Source organism: Urocitellus parryii, chromosome 3 (assembly GCF_045843805.1).
Source record: "Urocitellus parryii isolate mUroPar1 chromosome 3, mUroPar1.hap1, whole genome shotgun sequence".
Lineage (NCBI taxonomy): Eukaryota > Metazoa > Chordata > Mammalia > Rodentia > Sciuridae > Urocitellus > Urocitellus parryii.
Window position 1 is genome coordinate 19906111 of NC_135533.1, and position 16811 is coordinate 19922921.

Sequence of the window (16811 nt, forward strand, 5' to 3'; positions counted from 1 at the left end):
TGTACAATAGTGTTAACTACTATATTTACATTGTTGGGAAAGTCATTAGTACTCTTATGAACAGTACTGAGAATCATCAAAAAATTAAAATTAGAAGTGCCATATGGTCCAAGAATCCCACTATTAGAATTTCTAAATAAATTAAATCAGTATGTTGTAGAGACATCTACATTCCCAAATTCATTGCAGCACTATACACAATATCAAGAAATGGATACAGCCCATGTATTCATCAACTAATGAATGGATAAAGAAAGTATGGCACGTATACACAATGGAACACTATTTGGCAATACAAAGGATGAAATCCTATCATTTGTGAGAATATGGATGGAACTGGAGGTAACTGTATTAACGGAAAAGAGCTATGCCCAGAAAGACAAATACTGCATAATGTTACTCATGTGGAGTAAAACAATGATAATCTTGTAGAAGCTCAGAGTAGAGTGGTGGATACCAAGGGCTGGGAAGAATACCATAGAGGAAAGGATGGGAGAGGTTGATCAATGGTGGAAAGTAAATTACAGAGGAGAAGGAAGTTCTGGTGTGCTACTGCCGGCGGCATGTCTATAGAGTAGAATTACATATCATACATTTCAAAAACGTAGAAGGATTTTGAGAAACAATAACTGAGGAGACAGACATGTTTAACCTGATTTTGACATTACACAATGTATTCATGTATCGAAATGTCTCATTACAATTTTTATATTTTCATGTAGCAGTTAAAAGTTTAATTTAAAAAACATATTAAATTTACCATCTTAATCTTCTTCAAGTATACAGTAAAGTACTGTTGACTACTGCATACATACTGTTATCTAACACATCAATAAAAACTTTTCAAAACAAAACAAATTTTGTATCCATTGAACAATTGCCCATGCCACCCACCATCACACTGAAAAGTACCTTTTTAAAGATGTTTCGGGCTTAGAAATTTTCTTAATGGAAGCATCATGAATTGTTGTTTTCCTATAATCATAGCATTATACTTAACTAAGACTTACAATAGTTTCACGTAAGTCACAAAATTATCTTTTTGTCTTTCTTTTTTTCCCTTTCACTCTGGGGATTAAACCCAGGGTGCTCTATCACTGAGCTACAAAGTCCTCTCTGAATTTCATTTTGAGATAGAATTCGACTAGATTGCTGAGGCTGACCTCAAACTTGTGATCCTACTGTCCCAAACAATAAGTCTGGGGGCGTAGCTGAAGCAGCTGGAATTATAGGCATGAACCACCATACCCTGCTCAAAATCATGTATCTAACTGCTATAATATCTTTCAGTTTTTGAAATTATATTCATTCAGAGACCTGCCAATTCTCAAAAGACAAAGAATCATTAATGTAAATAAGAAAGACTGATTATGGGTCAGCAATTTTTTTCCCCATAAAGAGCCAGAGAGTAAATATTTCAGGCTTTGTGGGCCACATGGATTATGTTGCAATATAGCTCTACAAATGTAGCTCAAAAGAAGCAAGGAGCAATACACGAACAGATGAGCAGGAATGTGTATCAATAAAAATGCTTTTATAAAAACAGGTGGCAGGAGGAATGTCTGCAGAGGGCCATGGTATGCCAACCCCTGAGACAGACCAGACAGTGAGAAAAAGGGAGCAAAGAAAGAAAACCAAAATAAATATTTAGAAATAGCTATTCCCAAGAATAAGTGACTACTTCTAGAATCGATGTTTTCTGTTTTATTGACTAACTTTGATTGTGAGGGCCAAACAAATGGAATATTTTTTAATGACTTTTTTCAACACTGAACTATTGGCATGCAGTACATCAGCATAAATAATGGAAATGCTGATCTGCAGCAAGTTCTCATTGGACTTGACTTACCTTAGTAATGGGTGGAATATGACGGTAATGTTTCTGGCTCCAGGTTTGCAGACAAATTTTGTTCCTCCACCTTCAATTAAGTTGTCATCAGGACCCCCTTTCAGAAAAAAGAAAACAGAGATATTTAGTATGCTGAAACTTTTATAAATAAATAAGCCAAGTCTGTATACCTGAATATCACAATGTCCTAAAGACCATCTTTGAAAACTTTTATCTCCATATCTGCAAAATTATCTTAAGTAATTTGACCCAGTCTTCTCACTTGAATAAACTGTGAATTAGGATTTTGGAAAAAAAAAAAACACAGAACCTAGTAAGAATAAATGCAATATTTAAATCAATACCACAAGGTTATAATTATTTTCTGAAGGACAATGGCCAGTTAAGGTTAAAATTTAGGTCTCTGGTCAACTATGCCTATCTTAGGTGAGCATATGAAACTTCATGGGGAAGGAAGAAGTTCCATTCAAAATTGTCCCAGGTTGTAGGGACTGAAGCAGAGGTTTGTATAAACCTACCTGGTCATATTTCATCAGATCTAAGACCCCAATGATTATAGATACATTGTTATTTTATTTACTACTAGAAAAAAATTCTAAGAAAACTATATACAGCTTTCTTAAAAATCTTTATTTTTTTTCTTATGAAAAGCTTCTTTGGCTTTTAAAATAAATATATGTTTGCCATTACTCTCTTGTGCACATTCAATAGCAAATGTCAGAAAAACAAACCTTTGAGACAGTTTTGGGGGATTGAATCCAGGGCACACATTATCATTAAGCTATATTCCCAGCATTTTTTTTTTTTTTTTAGCTCTTTATTTTATTTTGAGACAGGGTCTTGCTAAGTTGCCCTGCTATTATCAACTTGTAACTTCCTTACCTTCTTGAGTACCCATAATTATAGGTATGCACCATTGCTAGGCTGGTTAAAGCATTCTCAAAATTATATAATGTTCAAAGGCTTGTTCTTGGGGCTGGGGTTGTAGCTCAGTGGTAGAGCACTTGCCTACTATGTGCGAGGCACTGTCAATCCACATAAAAATAAATTTAAAAAATAGGTTTTGGGCTCATTACAGCTACTAAAATAAAAAAAAAGACTTGTTCTTCCAAATAAATATGACTCAGAGTTGTCAATGTCCTTGTGTTCTAAACAGTGTCATTCTTGTCACCAAGAGTGTGGGTTTCTTAAAGAAATATGCCATGTTGCATCTTCTAGTATTTTGTTCCAAGCAGGTGATGAGCATTCTAAAAAGTTTAAAGTTGATTCTTTCTTGGTGCTATTAGAAAATTTAAATAGAAGCTTTTCCTATACCAACCATAATTCATATTACTTTATCAAATCATCCTTAATTGGTTAATTAACTGAAACATTGAAGCATCATGGTGCAACACATTCTGTGGCATCATAATTATTTTCTGAAGGACAATGGCCAGTTAGATGCCACAGGTTTAGGGTATGTCCTAATTTCAGAGAGTTTAGAATGTAAAAACGATGTTTATAACTTTGGATATTAGGAGAAATGCTTCCACCACTCCTCCTGTTTCTTTCCATTTAAAAATGAAATTCAATTAATATAATCCCTGACTTCTCTCTACTTGTATCCACTCTAGGGGCAACGAAGTAATTCCCCTTTGATTGGTAAATATTGAGAAGGAAACGCTGGGCATGCATGGCTTAGCAAGGCTCTTACTCTACTTTGGAAACTGAATGCCCGTAGATATTAAGTGTTGTCTGGTTTGGTGTAGCTATAAGGCTGGGTAGGTAGATCAGTGGGAGAGCACATGCCTAGCATGTGCAAGACCCCAGGTTCAATCCTCAGCACTGCAAAAGGTAAAAGAAGAAAGAAAAAAGTAAAGAAAGAAAGGCAAAGTAAATTTATAAAGGCCCCGTTTTTGGAAGTGGTCTAACACATTCTATAAATGAGTAAATACATCTAAATTTCAAATTTCACTACCACTCCCATTTGACCACAAACTAAGTTATGACTATATCACTATTATTAATATAAAAGTGGTATTTCACTTTCTACTATCTTTTGTTATTTCTTAATAGTTTCAGAATTCTGGAAAGAAAAATAGATGTTATTTAGTGGGTTTCTTCAAAATTCTACCATTCTACACTTAAATATTTTATTTCTTCTAAATTAAACATCTGCTTTCTGACTATACTTCTTTGAATGATATCAAACATGAACAAATCTCATTTGATCATTTATCTACCTAATGGTCTCTTGAGGCATCTTGGAAATTGATAAACTTTAGAAATCCATACCCTGGATCAAGACTTCCCAGAGGCATCAGAGACTGGATAAGTACATTTAGACCAGCTGTTTCCAGCAACTAATCAGAATATAGTTTTGCTGGCACATACAGTTCTTAATTCAAAATCATGACCTATTTATTCTTATTTGAAGAGGTGCTGGTGATCAGCGCAGGACCTTGTGCATGCCAGACAAGTGCTCTGCAACTGCGCCACAACACCAACCTGGAAAAAATCCAGCTTCTAATATCACATCTGCATCAGAGATATTAATGTTAGGCTAATATTTGCAGGTAAAAAGAAAGCAAAATAAACGTGTTGAGAATAACACTGAATCTGGGTCTGTAGCTTAGTGGTAGCACATGTGCTTCAGGAATGAGTATGGCCCCAGGGTTCAAACCCCAGCACCCAAAACAAAAGACTAACAGAAACACTACTCCTTTAATAAAGATCCTCTTCAAAATGTCACATGGTAGGGTTTCAAACAGAATAAAGAAATAGAATAAATATATCATCTTCATCAACAGTTTTCCTTCTAAGATAATAAAATCTAATCAAAATTAAATCACCATGGAGACATGTATAAAAGAAACCAGGTTATATTCTGTACTCCATGAACCATAAGCATAACTTCCTATGCAATAAATACAAAAATAATTCATTATTCAACCCAATATGAACATATCTTTAAATTATACATATGAATTCAAAGAGATGATTTCCAATGTTTTATAAATATTGTGAAGTGCTATGATTTTTGGTATTCAAAAATTAAATTCAGACCTGATTAACCTAACTCCAGTTAAGCAAGTCCCTTCTTACAACATAATGAATGCATGATGTTCCTGCCCACCTGTATGCATTGGCCACAATGGGCTGCCCACTGGAGGGCTTTCTCTCCTCCTGCCATTACTTTAGGTCCCTGTCTGGCCCCAAACTGTCAAATGCCTTCCCAAAGTCTACAATTGCATTAACAGGAACTGTATAAGTAACCCATATGAACCTTAACATAGGACACGTCCAAGAGCCTTAGTGCTTTTTAATGCTTATGTAAATCTTTTTTAAATGGAGGGTCAGAGACCTATCTAGGCAGAATGTTATTAGAATTAGATGATAAAATATATGAAATTTCTTCGCAAACTTTCAAAGCCCTAACAAATGTAAAGAATACTCTCTAGTGACAATAATGTGAGGAATAAAGACAAAAAATGAAATATAAAGCATAGAAGTCACATGAGTGATTTAAAGATTTGACTGTGAAGTTAATGACAGAACATGAGGCTGGAGACTAAATAATCATTTGACTTGGTCTAAATCCCTACTAGCTACAGAATGGCAACCTCTGATTCACTAAGTGGGATAAAGCTGAATCAAATGTGAAGTTTGGGCAAAAACTTCAACCCCAATACTGAGCCTCAACCCACGGCTGAAATTCCATCTACAGAATGCTGGTATTCTCTTATAGTTCCATCAAGTGTCAGCTATACTACATTTGACGTGATTTCCTCTTTACAAACCAGATATCCAAATCTTATAAATGGGTTCCCCCAAAAGCATACTTTGGAAACTTAGTCTCCAATTTAATAGTGTTGGAAGATAACACCTTTACCATGAGGGCTGTCATGAATGGATTAAAGCCATTATCTCAGGAGTAAACTGGTTATAAATTTCCGTTGGGACTTCTTTCTCTCACTCTCTCTTTGCTCTTCTACCAAGGTCAATGAGGTGGCAAGAAGTTCCTCCAGCTCCATGATCTTGGTCTTCCCAGCCTCCAGAACCATAAGTCAATAGGGTTCTGTTCATTATAGACTACTCAGTCTGCAGTTTTCTGTTATAGCAAGAAATAGACTAAGACACTAAAGTACCAATGAACAGCACCTATCCAGTGAAACTATTCTTGACAACAAAGCTGTCAGACAAAGTAAAGGCCAACGCCAGAGATTAAAAGGTCTGTGGGTCTCTACCCTCTGAGATCTAATCTAGCATTTCAGTATTCTGGTTGAGAAATAAAACTCACCTCTCCTCACATGCCTTCCCATAATCAAGTCATCTGGGAGCTACTGTCAGGATTTAAGAAGCATGCTGCTCAATGCTGAGAAGAGCATTCAACACGCCAGGACATCTCTCTCTTGCATTCATTGTGCTTAAAGTCTAATCTCAGCAGTGGAGGCCATGTGATCAGCACCAGAAAAAATATTAATTACGATGGATGGTTGGGATGAAAGGGAATCTGAGAACAGCATTCCAAGTAGAACAGCACAGTGCAAAGGGAGGGAAGCAGTGCTCTGGTCATATTTCCTGCTTTTGGTCAGGATGAGAACGGTCTGACAGACTCTCCTGAGTGACTGGCAACCAGCACCAAGGCCATATGAACACTGAGTATGACAGCATCTTAGTGCTCCCAGGCTAGTTCCTTCCTTCAGAATTCATTTACTTCTCAGAAATTACCTTCAAAATTAATTTACTCTTTGATTCTCCCCAACTAGGATTTGCTGTCATTGATAATGAATATAGCCATCTCAATCAAACAAAAATAGAAAACCAAAGGCTCAGATAGAAATGGAAATAAATATTCTCCTTGAAGGACTTGTGTAAGATCCCAGATTTGTGGTGGTGTTTCAAAGAGATAATACATACAAGGGCACATATTACAGCATGTGATGTCCACTCTCTCTCAAGTAATGGTTGTGTACTCTTTTTTAAAAAAATTTTCAAACTGTTAAGGATCTAAGGGGTGTCTCTCTCTCTCTCTCTCTCTCTCTCTCTCTCTCTCTCTCTCTCTCACACACACACACACACACACACACACACACACTCATTACTGGATATAAACTAGAAAAAAAAAAAAAGGTCCAAATTGACAGAAGTGGTATTCTTGATACATTACGCAACAAAGTACAACAAAGACAATATTATTAATGAGACCAACTTTACCACAAATGAAAAAATAAAAAAGAAAAACTTGTGTTATTATACTGCAGTGACATGCTTAGAAAATTGATGGGAAATTTACAGCATGATGGAATGACAAAAGTCTTTTTCTATTCTTAATTTTTCAATTAAAGGTAATCAGTATCAAACATGTAGATGTTAATGTTATGAATACCTTGTGTCAAGTACTTAAATAAAAAAATAGTAATCAGGCTGGGGTTGTGGCTTAATGGGTAGAACACTCTCCTAGCATGGGCAAGGTCCTGGGTTCAATCCTCAGCACAACATAAAAATAAATAAATTTAATTAAACATATTTTAAAAATCGTAATAGAATTTGATAGTGACATTTATTAAGCCACAGAAGGCAGCAGGCCCCATCTGATATTTTTAATGTTTTCTGGATTTAACAAACCACAGGGAAGGTGAATTCTTTCATTGTAAATATTTGCTCCATAAATACACAAAATGTATATAGAACCATAAACATGGACTTCCTGATCACATCAATAAATAGGTCCTTAGTTGGAGAGTGAGTCATCGGAGTTTCCTGATGCACAGCTGTCCGCTTCCTAGGTGGGCTCTTTTAGATCAGGTTTTTTCACATGTGCCTATTCTTGAGGCATAAATTATCATTATGACTTCCTATTTTTGCCACTAAACTTGTAATGGGTCTGTCAATAAAAGACCCTGGGGTTTGGTGTCAAGAAGAAAATGAATATAAAATCCTTATCCTTTCCCTCAAATCGTTTACTATTGCACTAAAGTCAAACAAATCAGGATTGGTGATGTTATTGTTTTGCTCAATGATGACTTGTTTTGGAGCCTGGGAAGAAAAGCCGGGCAGAAGTCCCTCAAGAAAAGAATCATCTTCAGGACTAAACTCATAATAGGGTATAACTGTTAAGACAAGACGGTTTTCTTCATGAATGGATCTCTTGTGCCTAGAACAATTTCTGGCACATAATGACTACTCAATAAATATTTTTTGAATGAATACATGAATATAAGTGGATGAACAATAAATATGCATTTTTCTAGACCAAGTGATTCAACCACAAATGACCTTCAAAAATAGCATCTGTTCTTACATAAAATATGTTCAGCAAGAAATCCAAGTTTTAATAAAGGGCTCAAAGGTATATTGGTTATTTGTAGAAGAAAATTTTCCAAATAGTAATAAGTTAGTTATTCTCATCATAAAAAAGTAACTTCTCAAATAAATGCCTTGCTAAGATTTCATTATGCAATTATATTTTATTCTTGGTTAGCACTAACTTTGGTCTATATAAATAAGACCGGTGCTAAGTATTACCCTTGGATGAGTTGAAAGAGCTAAGAGGGGAGAAAGGAATTCACATTTATCAAGCAAATAACTAAGAAAGTGGTACTGTGCTGCATCCTTTACATAAAATATTTAATTTGATCCTAAGGATATCTCTGCAATATTATTATCTAACATAGAGATGAAGGAAGGGAGGCTTGTAGTGGGGGAGGGGAGGTAAAACATCTCGCTCAAGGTCACACACATTCAAACTTCAGGCTGCCCTCCCCAAGAAATTTTTTTCAACCATGTTATTTGTTTAATATGTTATATTCCAAGAAACTCAACTCAGAAGTTAAATAAGTGGATAGAGATAAGGGTGATATAAGAAAAGTCCAAAATAGAAAGCAGTCAACCCTGATTTTGTGGTATTATCACACACAAAATGTATCCCCCAGAGACAACACTGAAGACAGCAGTAGGTTATTCAAGCCAATATTAAAAAAGGCTCTCAGATTACAAGTGTAGCCGAGAGCAACTATGCTGTCTAGCTGTATAAACTACTGAACAGAAACTTCCTGGGGGAAAGTGAGGCCAGAGAGAACCCCTCCCCTCTAATATAGTCCAGCAGCAAGAACAGAACCCCATTTCTCCAGGTCTCCTGATTTCCAGCAGTAGATATGCTTCATGCTGCAGGAGAAGCTCTGCTTGTAGGAACATGAAGGCAGAAAGAGAGGAAAGGGCTGGGACCTTCAGGGAGGGAATTTTGGACAGTTTATCTGTCTCAATCCCCAAAACAGTAACAGAATCTCAATTATTTTCTGTTACTGCTTAAACAAGAGTCTTCCCTGGCTTTTTATGGTCCCCACAGGTCATTCCCACTTTTCTACCCCTATGCAATATCTTACATTTTCCTCATGCCACACCCACAAAGCATGGAGTCCTAGAGAAATCATCTCAGAGTTTTTAATTTTAACAACAAAGGAAAAAAGGATAATGTGGAAAAAATAAAGTTCAATATGTGTCAAAATCCATAATAAAAGGAGCAATCCTAGTATGTAAATGAGATAGACTTTCCTCCCTGCTTTCCCTTCCTTCTTAAAACTTGTCTCTATTTATTCTGTGACTTTAGAGTCACAAGCATGAATCTTGTTTTAATAGTCATGAAACACTCCAACCCGCCCCCAAACACCCACAACTTAATATGCAGGTGTGAGCACTGGGAGAAAAACAAGCAATGGGGTGGGTTCTTTTGGCATTCAAAAGCATAATAAAGTAAGGTGACAGACATCATTCAGGATGTCCTTCTGGCCTCTCACAAGCACTGGTGGTGCTCTCTAATTGAATCAGAATCCTTTCTGTGCTTTAAGCAGCTACAATGGAAACTACTGGAAAGTGAAAATCCATCAGTCATTCTGGTTATTTAAAAAAAAAAAAATCTCTCTTGCTCCATGTTCTTCCTTTATTAGGATTTGTTTTATACAAAACAAATGAATAAAAACAACAAAGCTTTCTTGAATATTTTTTCAGGGTAATTTTCTCATACAAAATGGGGGTGGGATGAAACAGGAAAGAGTAAGGAGCTCATGAAAATTCAGTAAATTCATGCTTGATTTCCTCAGTAGTTTGAAGCTTAAGGTAAACTGAACTGAACTTTGAAAGGAATAAAAGAAAAAATATTAAGGATTTCTTGATAATTTTTTTATACCAATAGCCCAGCTGAGATAAAATATCTGGAATTTACAGTATCACTGTACAATTATAGAACATTTTAGAGTCAAAGTAATAGTGAAAACAACTCAGGCAGAATTAGGGATCTATGAGACAGATATGGTAGAAAAACTAGAGGGGAAAAAAAAAAAAACACCTGAAAGTTCTGATGGGATGGAAATTCAGACTATTAACTATAGATGGAAAAGAAATGAGGCTAAAAAGGACTTGGCCCAAAAAAATGGAGGCAGCTGAAACCTGGGGATTCTGTAAGGTCACAGTATTTATGACTGATGTCAGAATGAGAGAAGTTTCAAACTGGGCATTCTGGAGTATGCCTGTAATCCCAGAAACCTGGGAGGCTGATGGAAGAGGCCAGCAAGTTCGAGGCCAGCTTGGGCAAATTAGTGAGACCCTGTCTCTAAATAAAAATGACTGGAGATGTAGCTCAGTGGTACATCTATCATGATGATACAGCCCGTTACTGGTGACAAGTTCTGCTCCCTCAAATGTGGAAGTCTGAACATTAGGGAAGCATATCAAAGACGCACATAAAGCAGGGTTTATTTTAAAAGGGGGTAACATAGTCGCTGGTATCCTGTATTCCCAGAAGCAAGGTGTTCTGCTCTTCTCATGTGTCCTAGGATTCCCTGTTCTCCTGCCCTCTTTCCCTTATCTTTCTCCTTCCTGAGTACAGGACTGGGCCCAGGAATGCTGGGTGGGATGGGAAACAAGTGTGCTGAAGGGGGAAGGGCAGGATGCTGCAACCCAGGACACCTTAACAACCTTAGAGCTACCTTTAGGGAGGGCAACTCCTGGGACAGGTTACCTCAGCAACAGATAGGAGCAGGGGCAGGTTCTAGATAAGGGTGTAGGAAAGGCTCTGAAGGAATTAACATTTCAATCCCTCTAGCAGCAGTCTCCAGCTGTCACTCAAGGGATCTGACCTGACTCCATTTAACCATCTATTCTGACTGCTGGTCTAACTCTGGCTTCAATGACAGAGACCAAGGGCTCAAGCCCTATAACCCCGCCACCCCCCAAAAAAGAATTAAGGGCATTTGTTTGAAAGGAAAGGGAGATTGAAGTTAGATGGCTGAAATTATATCCTGCCTCACTTTCCCTGTGAGGAGCCACAAGAGCCTCTCCTCTGAATTAGAAATGTAGAAGGGGAGGAATAAATCCGATGTTTCCAGGTTTGCATAAGCAAACTTTGGGGATAATGGGAAGACACAGAAATGAAGGAAATTCCAAGGGTCTCAGCAAAGAGGAAAAAAGGGAAGATCCTTTTCTCTTCCTGGCATCTTGTATCTGCTGGAAATTTCCCTATGAACAGACTGCTAGACAGTGGGTGACTCATCCAAATTTGGCTTCACTCCTATATTTTTGGTTAGAGACCATGAAATAATTCTTATAAAGAGCACTGGGATATAGGTCAAGGATAAAGTGCCTGCTTCCCATGCCTGAGACCCTCCTGGGCTCAATCCTCCCTCCCTCCCTCCCTCCCTCTCTCTCTCTCTCTCTCTCTCTCTCTCTCTCTCTCTCTCTTTCTCTCTCTCTCCCTCCCTCCCTTCCTCACAACCCCCCCCACACAAAGATGATATCTCTTTGAAGCTCAAGAACTGAATACATGCTAATAAGTGAATTTTATAATAACTTGTTACTTATTGGGGAGCAGTCTCTTGATTAAAGAAAATAAAACCAAAGGAAAAACACACATGGTGCCTATTATCTTCTCAACAAATATTAAAACAAGTTTGGGAGGACAGGATGACATTAGAACCAAAATGAATTGATGTCAGTAAGAGTTTCAGGTCAGTCAGAGCTCATCCTGAGCCATCAGTTGACTGTGTTCATTGGGACCTCCTCCATAAGCACAAGTCAAAGAAGGATCCAGTAGCAGCAGTTGGAATTCTTCTGGAATGGAGTCTAAAATGGCATGCCCCATGAAGAGGGACCCTGTAGGACATGAGCCAATTACCAATGGACCCACAGTCCCTGCATGCATATTTTTAAATGGTGGATCAATAAGGCACAAAGGAACTTTAATTGACCATTTTTGAGAAGCATTCCTATCTTAGTGACATTATCCTCCAACTAGCTTTATTTTAAGGCTACATCAGGAGATTGTATTGATCCTTTCTTTTCCTTCCACTCTAACTAGTTTTAATTATCTTGAATCTATTAAATACATTTTAGTTGTCTAATCGGGTATATCTAGCTCAGAATGCTCATTGTGTAAGCTGGAGTCGCCTACCTTACTTATCTCATGTTTGATTTCTATCACTTAGCATATTTCTTTGTTGTAGCATATATTAATACTCCATTTCTTTTTATGACTAAATAATATTCCAATTTGTGCACATAACATTTAATTTATTCAACTTTTCATCAGCTAATAAATGGATATACAAACTTTTAGGTTATTATGAATAATCCTGCTACGAACATTTTGTATGAAAATATGTTTTCAATTTTCTTGATTATATAAATCTGTTTAGCCTTTTAAGAAACTGCTAAATCATTTTCAAAAGAGACTGTATCCCAACACTAGTTTTGTTTTTGATTTTTTTTTTTTGTCTTTTATTAAAGCTTGATGGTTCTACATTGTAGTTGGGTTCATCCTGACAAACTCATACATGCATGGAAATACATTTTAGTTTATTAATTACTAGTTTTTCAACAGAAAATTAAAGGATTTGCGGGTAGTGATAAAAAAATAGGCACTACGAGTACTTTGTTCTTCAGAAGAAACCTTTCCCACTATACCAGCTCTCTGTAGGGATGGCTCAAATGAAGATGCAGGAGATGCTGGCCAAACAGAAGCACATGGAACAGGCACCACTGGGAAGCGCTACTAGCTGCACTGCTTCCTCCTGACCCAAACACACATCGGGCTTTCTCTCCTTCATCAACTTCAGATCTCAGAAGACTAAACCATGTGCTCAATATTGCTGGTAAGTAAGCGAGAGTGACATAAAAGACACCAGAATACAATGAAGTTCCCTAATCCGATGAGACTACCTTAGTGCTCATCATGGGTTACCTGTAGGTATGTTGGGCTAGTTGGAGACTTCCCATGATGGCTTGGCAGTTGGGTGGTAGATTTATCATGCAGAGAAGTCTCAAACTGAGGACAGATTGAGCCCACAGGCCTTATTCTGCCTATGAAATTGTCTAAAAGGGAGCTCAGTGGGAATGTTTAATGTATAAATATACGAGTTCATATTGAAGAAATGGTGTTCTTAAATGCTTTTATTGTCTTTGCACACAGAGATGTGCTTAAATCTAAGTACTCCCAAAGTTGGGAAATAATTATTTTGAAGAAATCAATGTGACAGATATGAAGTATAATAACCCAAAATGACTAAGGGAAGTAGGAGAGATGATGGGCTCCTTAAACACAAATTTAGAGTCAAAATATAAGTTGCAAAACACAGTGGCATTTAGCTTACTGACAACGATAATCAGTGCTGGCATCCAAACAGGACTAGCATTATTCCATGGCTCATTGAAAGCATCTGGATTACTGAGGCACAGGTGGCTTTAAATAACTTTACCAGCAAACTCACAGTCACTGTTTAGGTCAACTTTCCACAGCAACTCTTACAATACTCTTACAATATTCTAATGAAATCAAAATCAGCCTTCCAAGCCAGCTGAACATGATCCATGACATGGTCAATAAAATTATAGGTGATAGAGGGGCATTTGTTTTACTGCCTACGTGTAGACAATAACATAGGATTGTACATACCTAATGTCCAGCAAATAATTGATGAAAATAATCCGTGTTTTACAATCTATCCAGACTGCCTATCCTGAAGCTCTCTGATGTCAGTACTCTTTTACCCGCAGTGGAGTTTTTTATATATAACAACAGGAAACACATTCCCCTCCTATTTTTCTACAATTGAAATAGTGACAATAACAATAGAGAAAAAGTTTTCTGTATTTAAAGTCTTTACTTCCGTCCATCACTAATTACAATAATACCAAAGACAGAAATACAGTAATTTTTCCAATCTTATTTGCTCCACATTTATCAGGCACACTTTTATTTTATATTTATCTTCAATTTTTTAACTATTGTTTGAATAGGCAGGACTGTTGTAAAGCACATACTTAGAGCTTTAACATTTGACATTTTATTTATTTGATCCTAAAATTCCCATTCTAGGAATTTACTCTTACCCTCCATAAAAAGTAATAATATGAAAGAACTAAAGAATTGGCAAAAAAAAAAAAAAAAAGATGTTCATCCCAGGATAGTATAGAAAAGAAACACTTAAATGAAAAAACATAATTGACTAAATAAATCTAAGTATATAAGTATCTAACTATATGCATATGTACATATACATAATTGAAATATTATACAACCACTAAAAGTACATAAATTGCAATAAGGCAAGAAAAATATAAAACCATTAAACAAAAGGTCAAAGATTAAAATCAGAGTGTGAGATGAGCCTATAAGTCCCATAATTGCACTATTGGAAATATTTGCTGATCTGGTGCTTTTTTCTTTCAAGTCTGCTAAATCTTGACTTCTTTTTTCCTGTGTTGTACATTGTGTGTGTGTGTGTGTGTGTTATAGGTTCATATCCCATAGAAATTTATCTGTAGAAATTATTTAAGGAAACGTATGAAGATCATTTCCCTCAGAAAGCATTTGTAGGAACTTCTGCTACTCTACCAAAGGGAATGATCACCATGAAACACACTCTGAATCAATTAGCATTTTGAAATTTTCTTACACCACCAGAGGATGTATATTTAGACAACAAATCTAGTTTTCAGTTCTCTAGGAATTTTTCCTCCTTTCAGCCTACTACAACATGGTTAATTTTTTTTTTTTTACGGTCTCTGACAAGAGGTAAGAAGATAATAGGATAGGGCTGATATTTTTAGAATATCCATATACTAGTTTCCCCAGGCTGGGTGGGTCCTGTGCTTTGCTTCTATTCTCCTAGGCTTCACAAGTTGAAAACTGGCTTTGGCAGTACTTGCTCTAAAATCTTTTCCTAGGCCTTATTTTGTTTGGTTTCCCAAAAGTGCTGTCTTGCCAGCTCATCAAAGAAACTTAATGCATTTTTCAAAGTTTTATATAGCATTTTTAGTTTTTTTCACGGAAAAAAAAAAAAAAACCATGACTGCCACAAGAATTTTCCAATGCAGAGAAATAAAAGAGGCAAAAGCCATAGCAAGTCTCTGAAATTTATCTAAAATATTTCTCATTTACTCCCAAACTAGCATCCGAATTTTAAAGTCACTATAACCAATGGTTCTTAAAAAAGCAATCTGCAGGAAACATATGCAACAAGAAAAACAATGTCATTGTATTCAATACTCTATAATGAGTGACTCAGCATCTTTGTGCCTAGGAATGGGTTGGTGGTAAAATAAGCATGAGTGATAGACATAAATAATGGTCACAAGCTCATGTTATGATTAGGATTCTTAAGACACAGCAAAAAATATAAAGCCCTTATAAAATATAGCAAAATTTAAAAAAATCTTCAAAAAGAGAAGAACTGTTCTTGAGTTTGGGGACCAATTTATGTAAGCATAATAACAATCCAATGTTAAGAAATGGAGAAATGTGAAGTTACATTTGTTTAGTGGAGGAAATGTGGCACTGTTCCTCTACAAAATAGCCTTATGTTAATAATACAAGAAAATAGATTGGCAATGATAACACATAATATAGAATTCTTAATATTGGTATTCAATAAACACTCCATTTGGCTGATCAAAACTAGTGACTCAATCACAGAACAAAGGAGCTAATTATTAACATTTTCTAAATACATCATGGAAAATTACTGCTATGACCTCCTCCTGGAAAAGTATTTTTCCTTTGTATTTCTTTAAAGATTGGCTATTCTGCTTTTTAAATGTTGTTTTTCAAAAGTTTAAAATACAGACAGGAAAAAAATAAATCAAATACAGACAAAGTTTTATTAAAATAGAATGCACAAAAGAATCACTTGTCAGTTTAGCTTAGGAGGGAGCAGGGACAGGCAGAGGTCACCAACAAAGAGGCTGTGGAGATACCGAAGTAACCTAGCCTAGAGATTAATGGCCTTGGAAAAGATCTACAGTGAGGCATTCTTCATCTCGAAACACAGAACTAAGGGAAATTTAGAGGAAAAGACCAGAGGCAGATTAAATTCAAATACAGTGACAAGTATTTATTAAGAACCATTTTGGCAATGAAATGAACACCAGCCTCTGTTCCCTCATCCAAAACCTTAGTGTCCCCCACCCCTGTCAAGCTTTCACCCACTTCTCATCCAACCCACCACAGTCCTGTCAATTGTATTTCAAAACAAAAAGAGTCCCAGTACTTCTCACCCTACTCACTACTGCCACCTTCCAGGCCACCACCTTTCCTTTCCTGGATTACTGGCCTCCTAACTGGTCTCCCTACTTCTGTCCTTGCCCTTTCTCCTCATGAATGCCAGAGTAATACTGCCAGAGAGTCTGATCCAACCAGGGTCCTCTCTAGGACGCTGCAAGGCATGCCCTTCCCATTTGGAGTAGCAGTCAAACTCCTACAAAAACCTCTAAGACTCTACACCCCTGCTGCCCTGGGTTTCTGAGTTCATCTCCTACTGATCCTTTCTTATCTCTGCTCAACTCAGGAGAACTTCTTGCTCTTTTGCAAATGCACCATGAATGCCTCAGGATCTCTGCTCATCCTGTTCCCTCTGCTGGTGGACATTCTTTCCCAGTACTGTATGGTTCCCTCTCTCACCTCTTTCAGGTCATTACTCAACAATCTCTTTCT

General features: G+C 36.7%; 1 protein-coding gene across 1 annotated transcript in view; it reads right to left on the bottom strand.

The window, feature by feature from the left end:
- Window positions 1-16811, bottom strand: part of Exoc4 (exocyst complex component 4) — a 783024-nt gene that overhangs the window by 421362 nt on the left and 344851 nt on the right. Inside the window, exon 10 of the mRNA XM_026392784.2 lies at window positions 1850-1946. Within this exon, the coding sequence (XP_026248569.1) occupies window positions 1850-1946 (97 nt within the window). The remainder of the gene's footprint in view (window positions 1-1849; window positions 1947-16811) is intronic.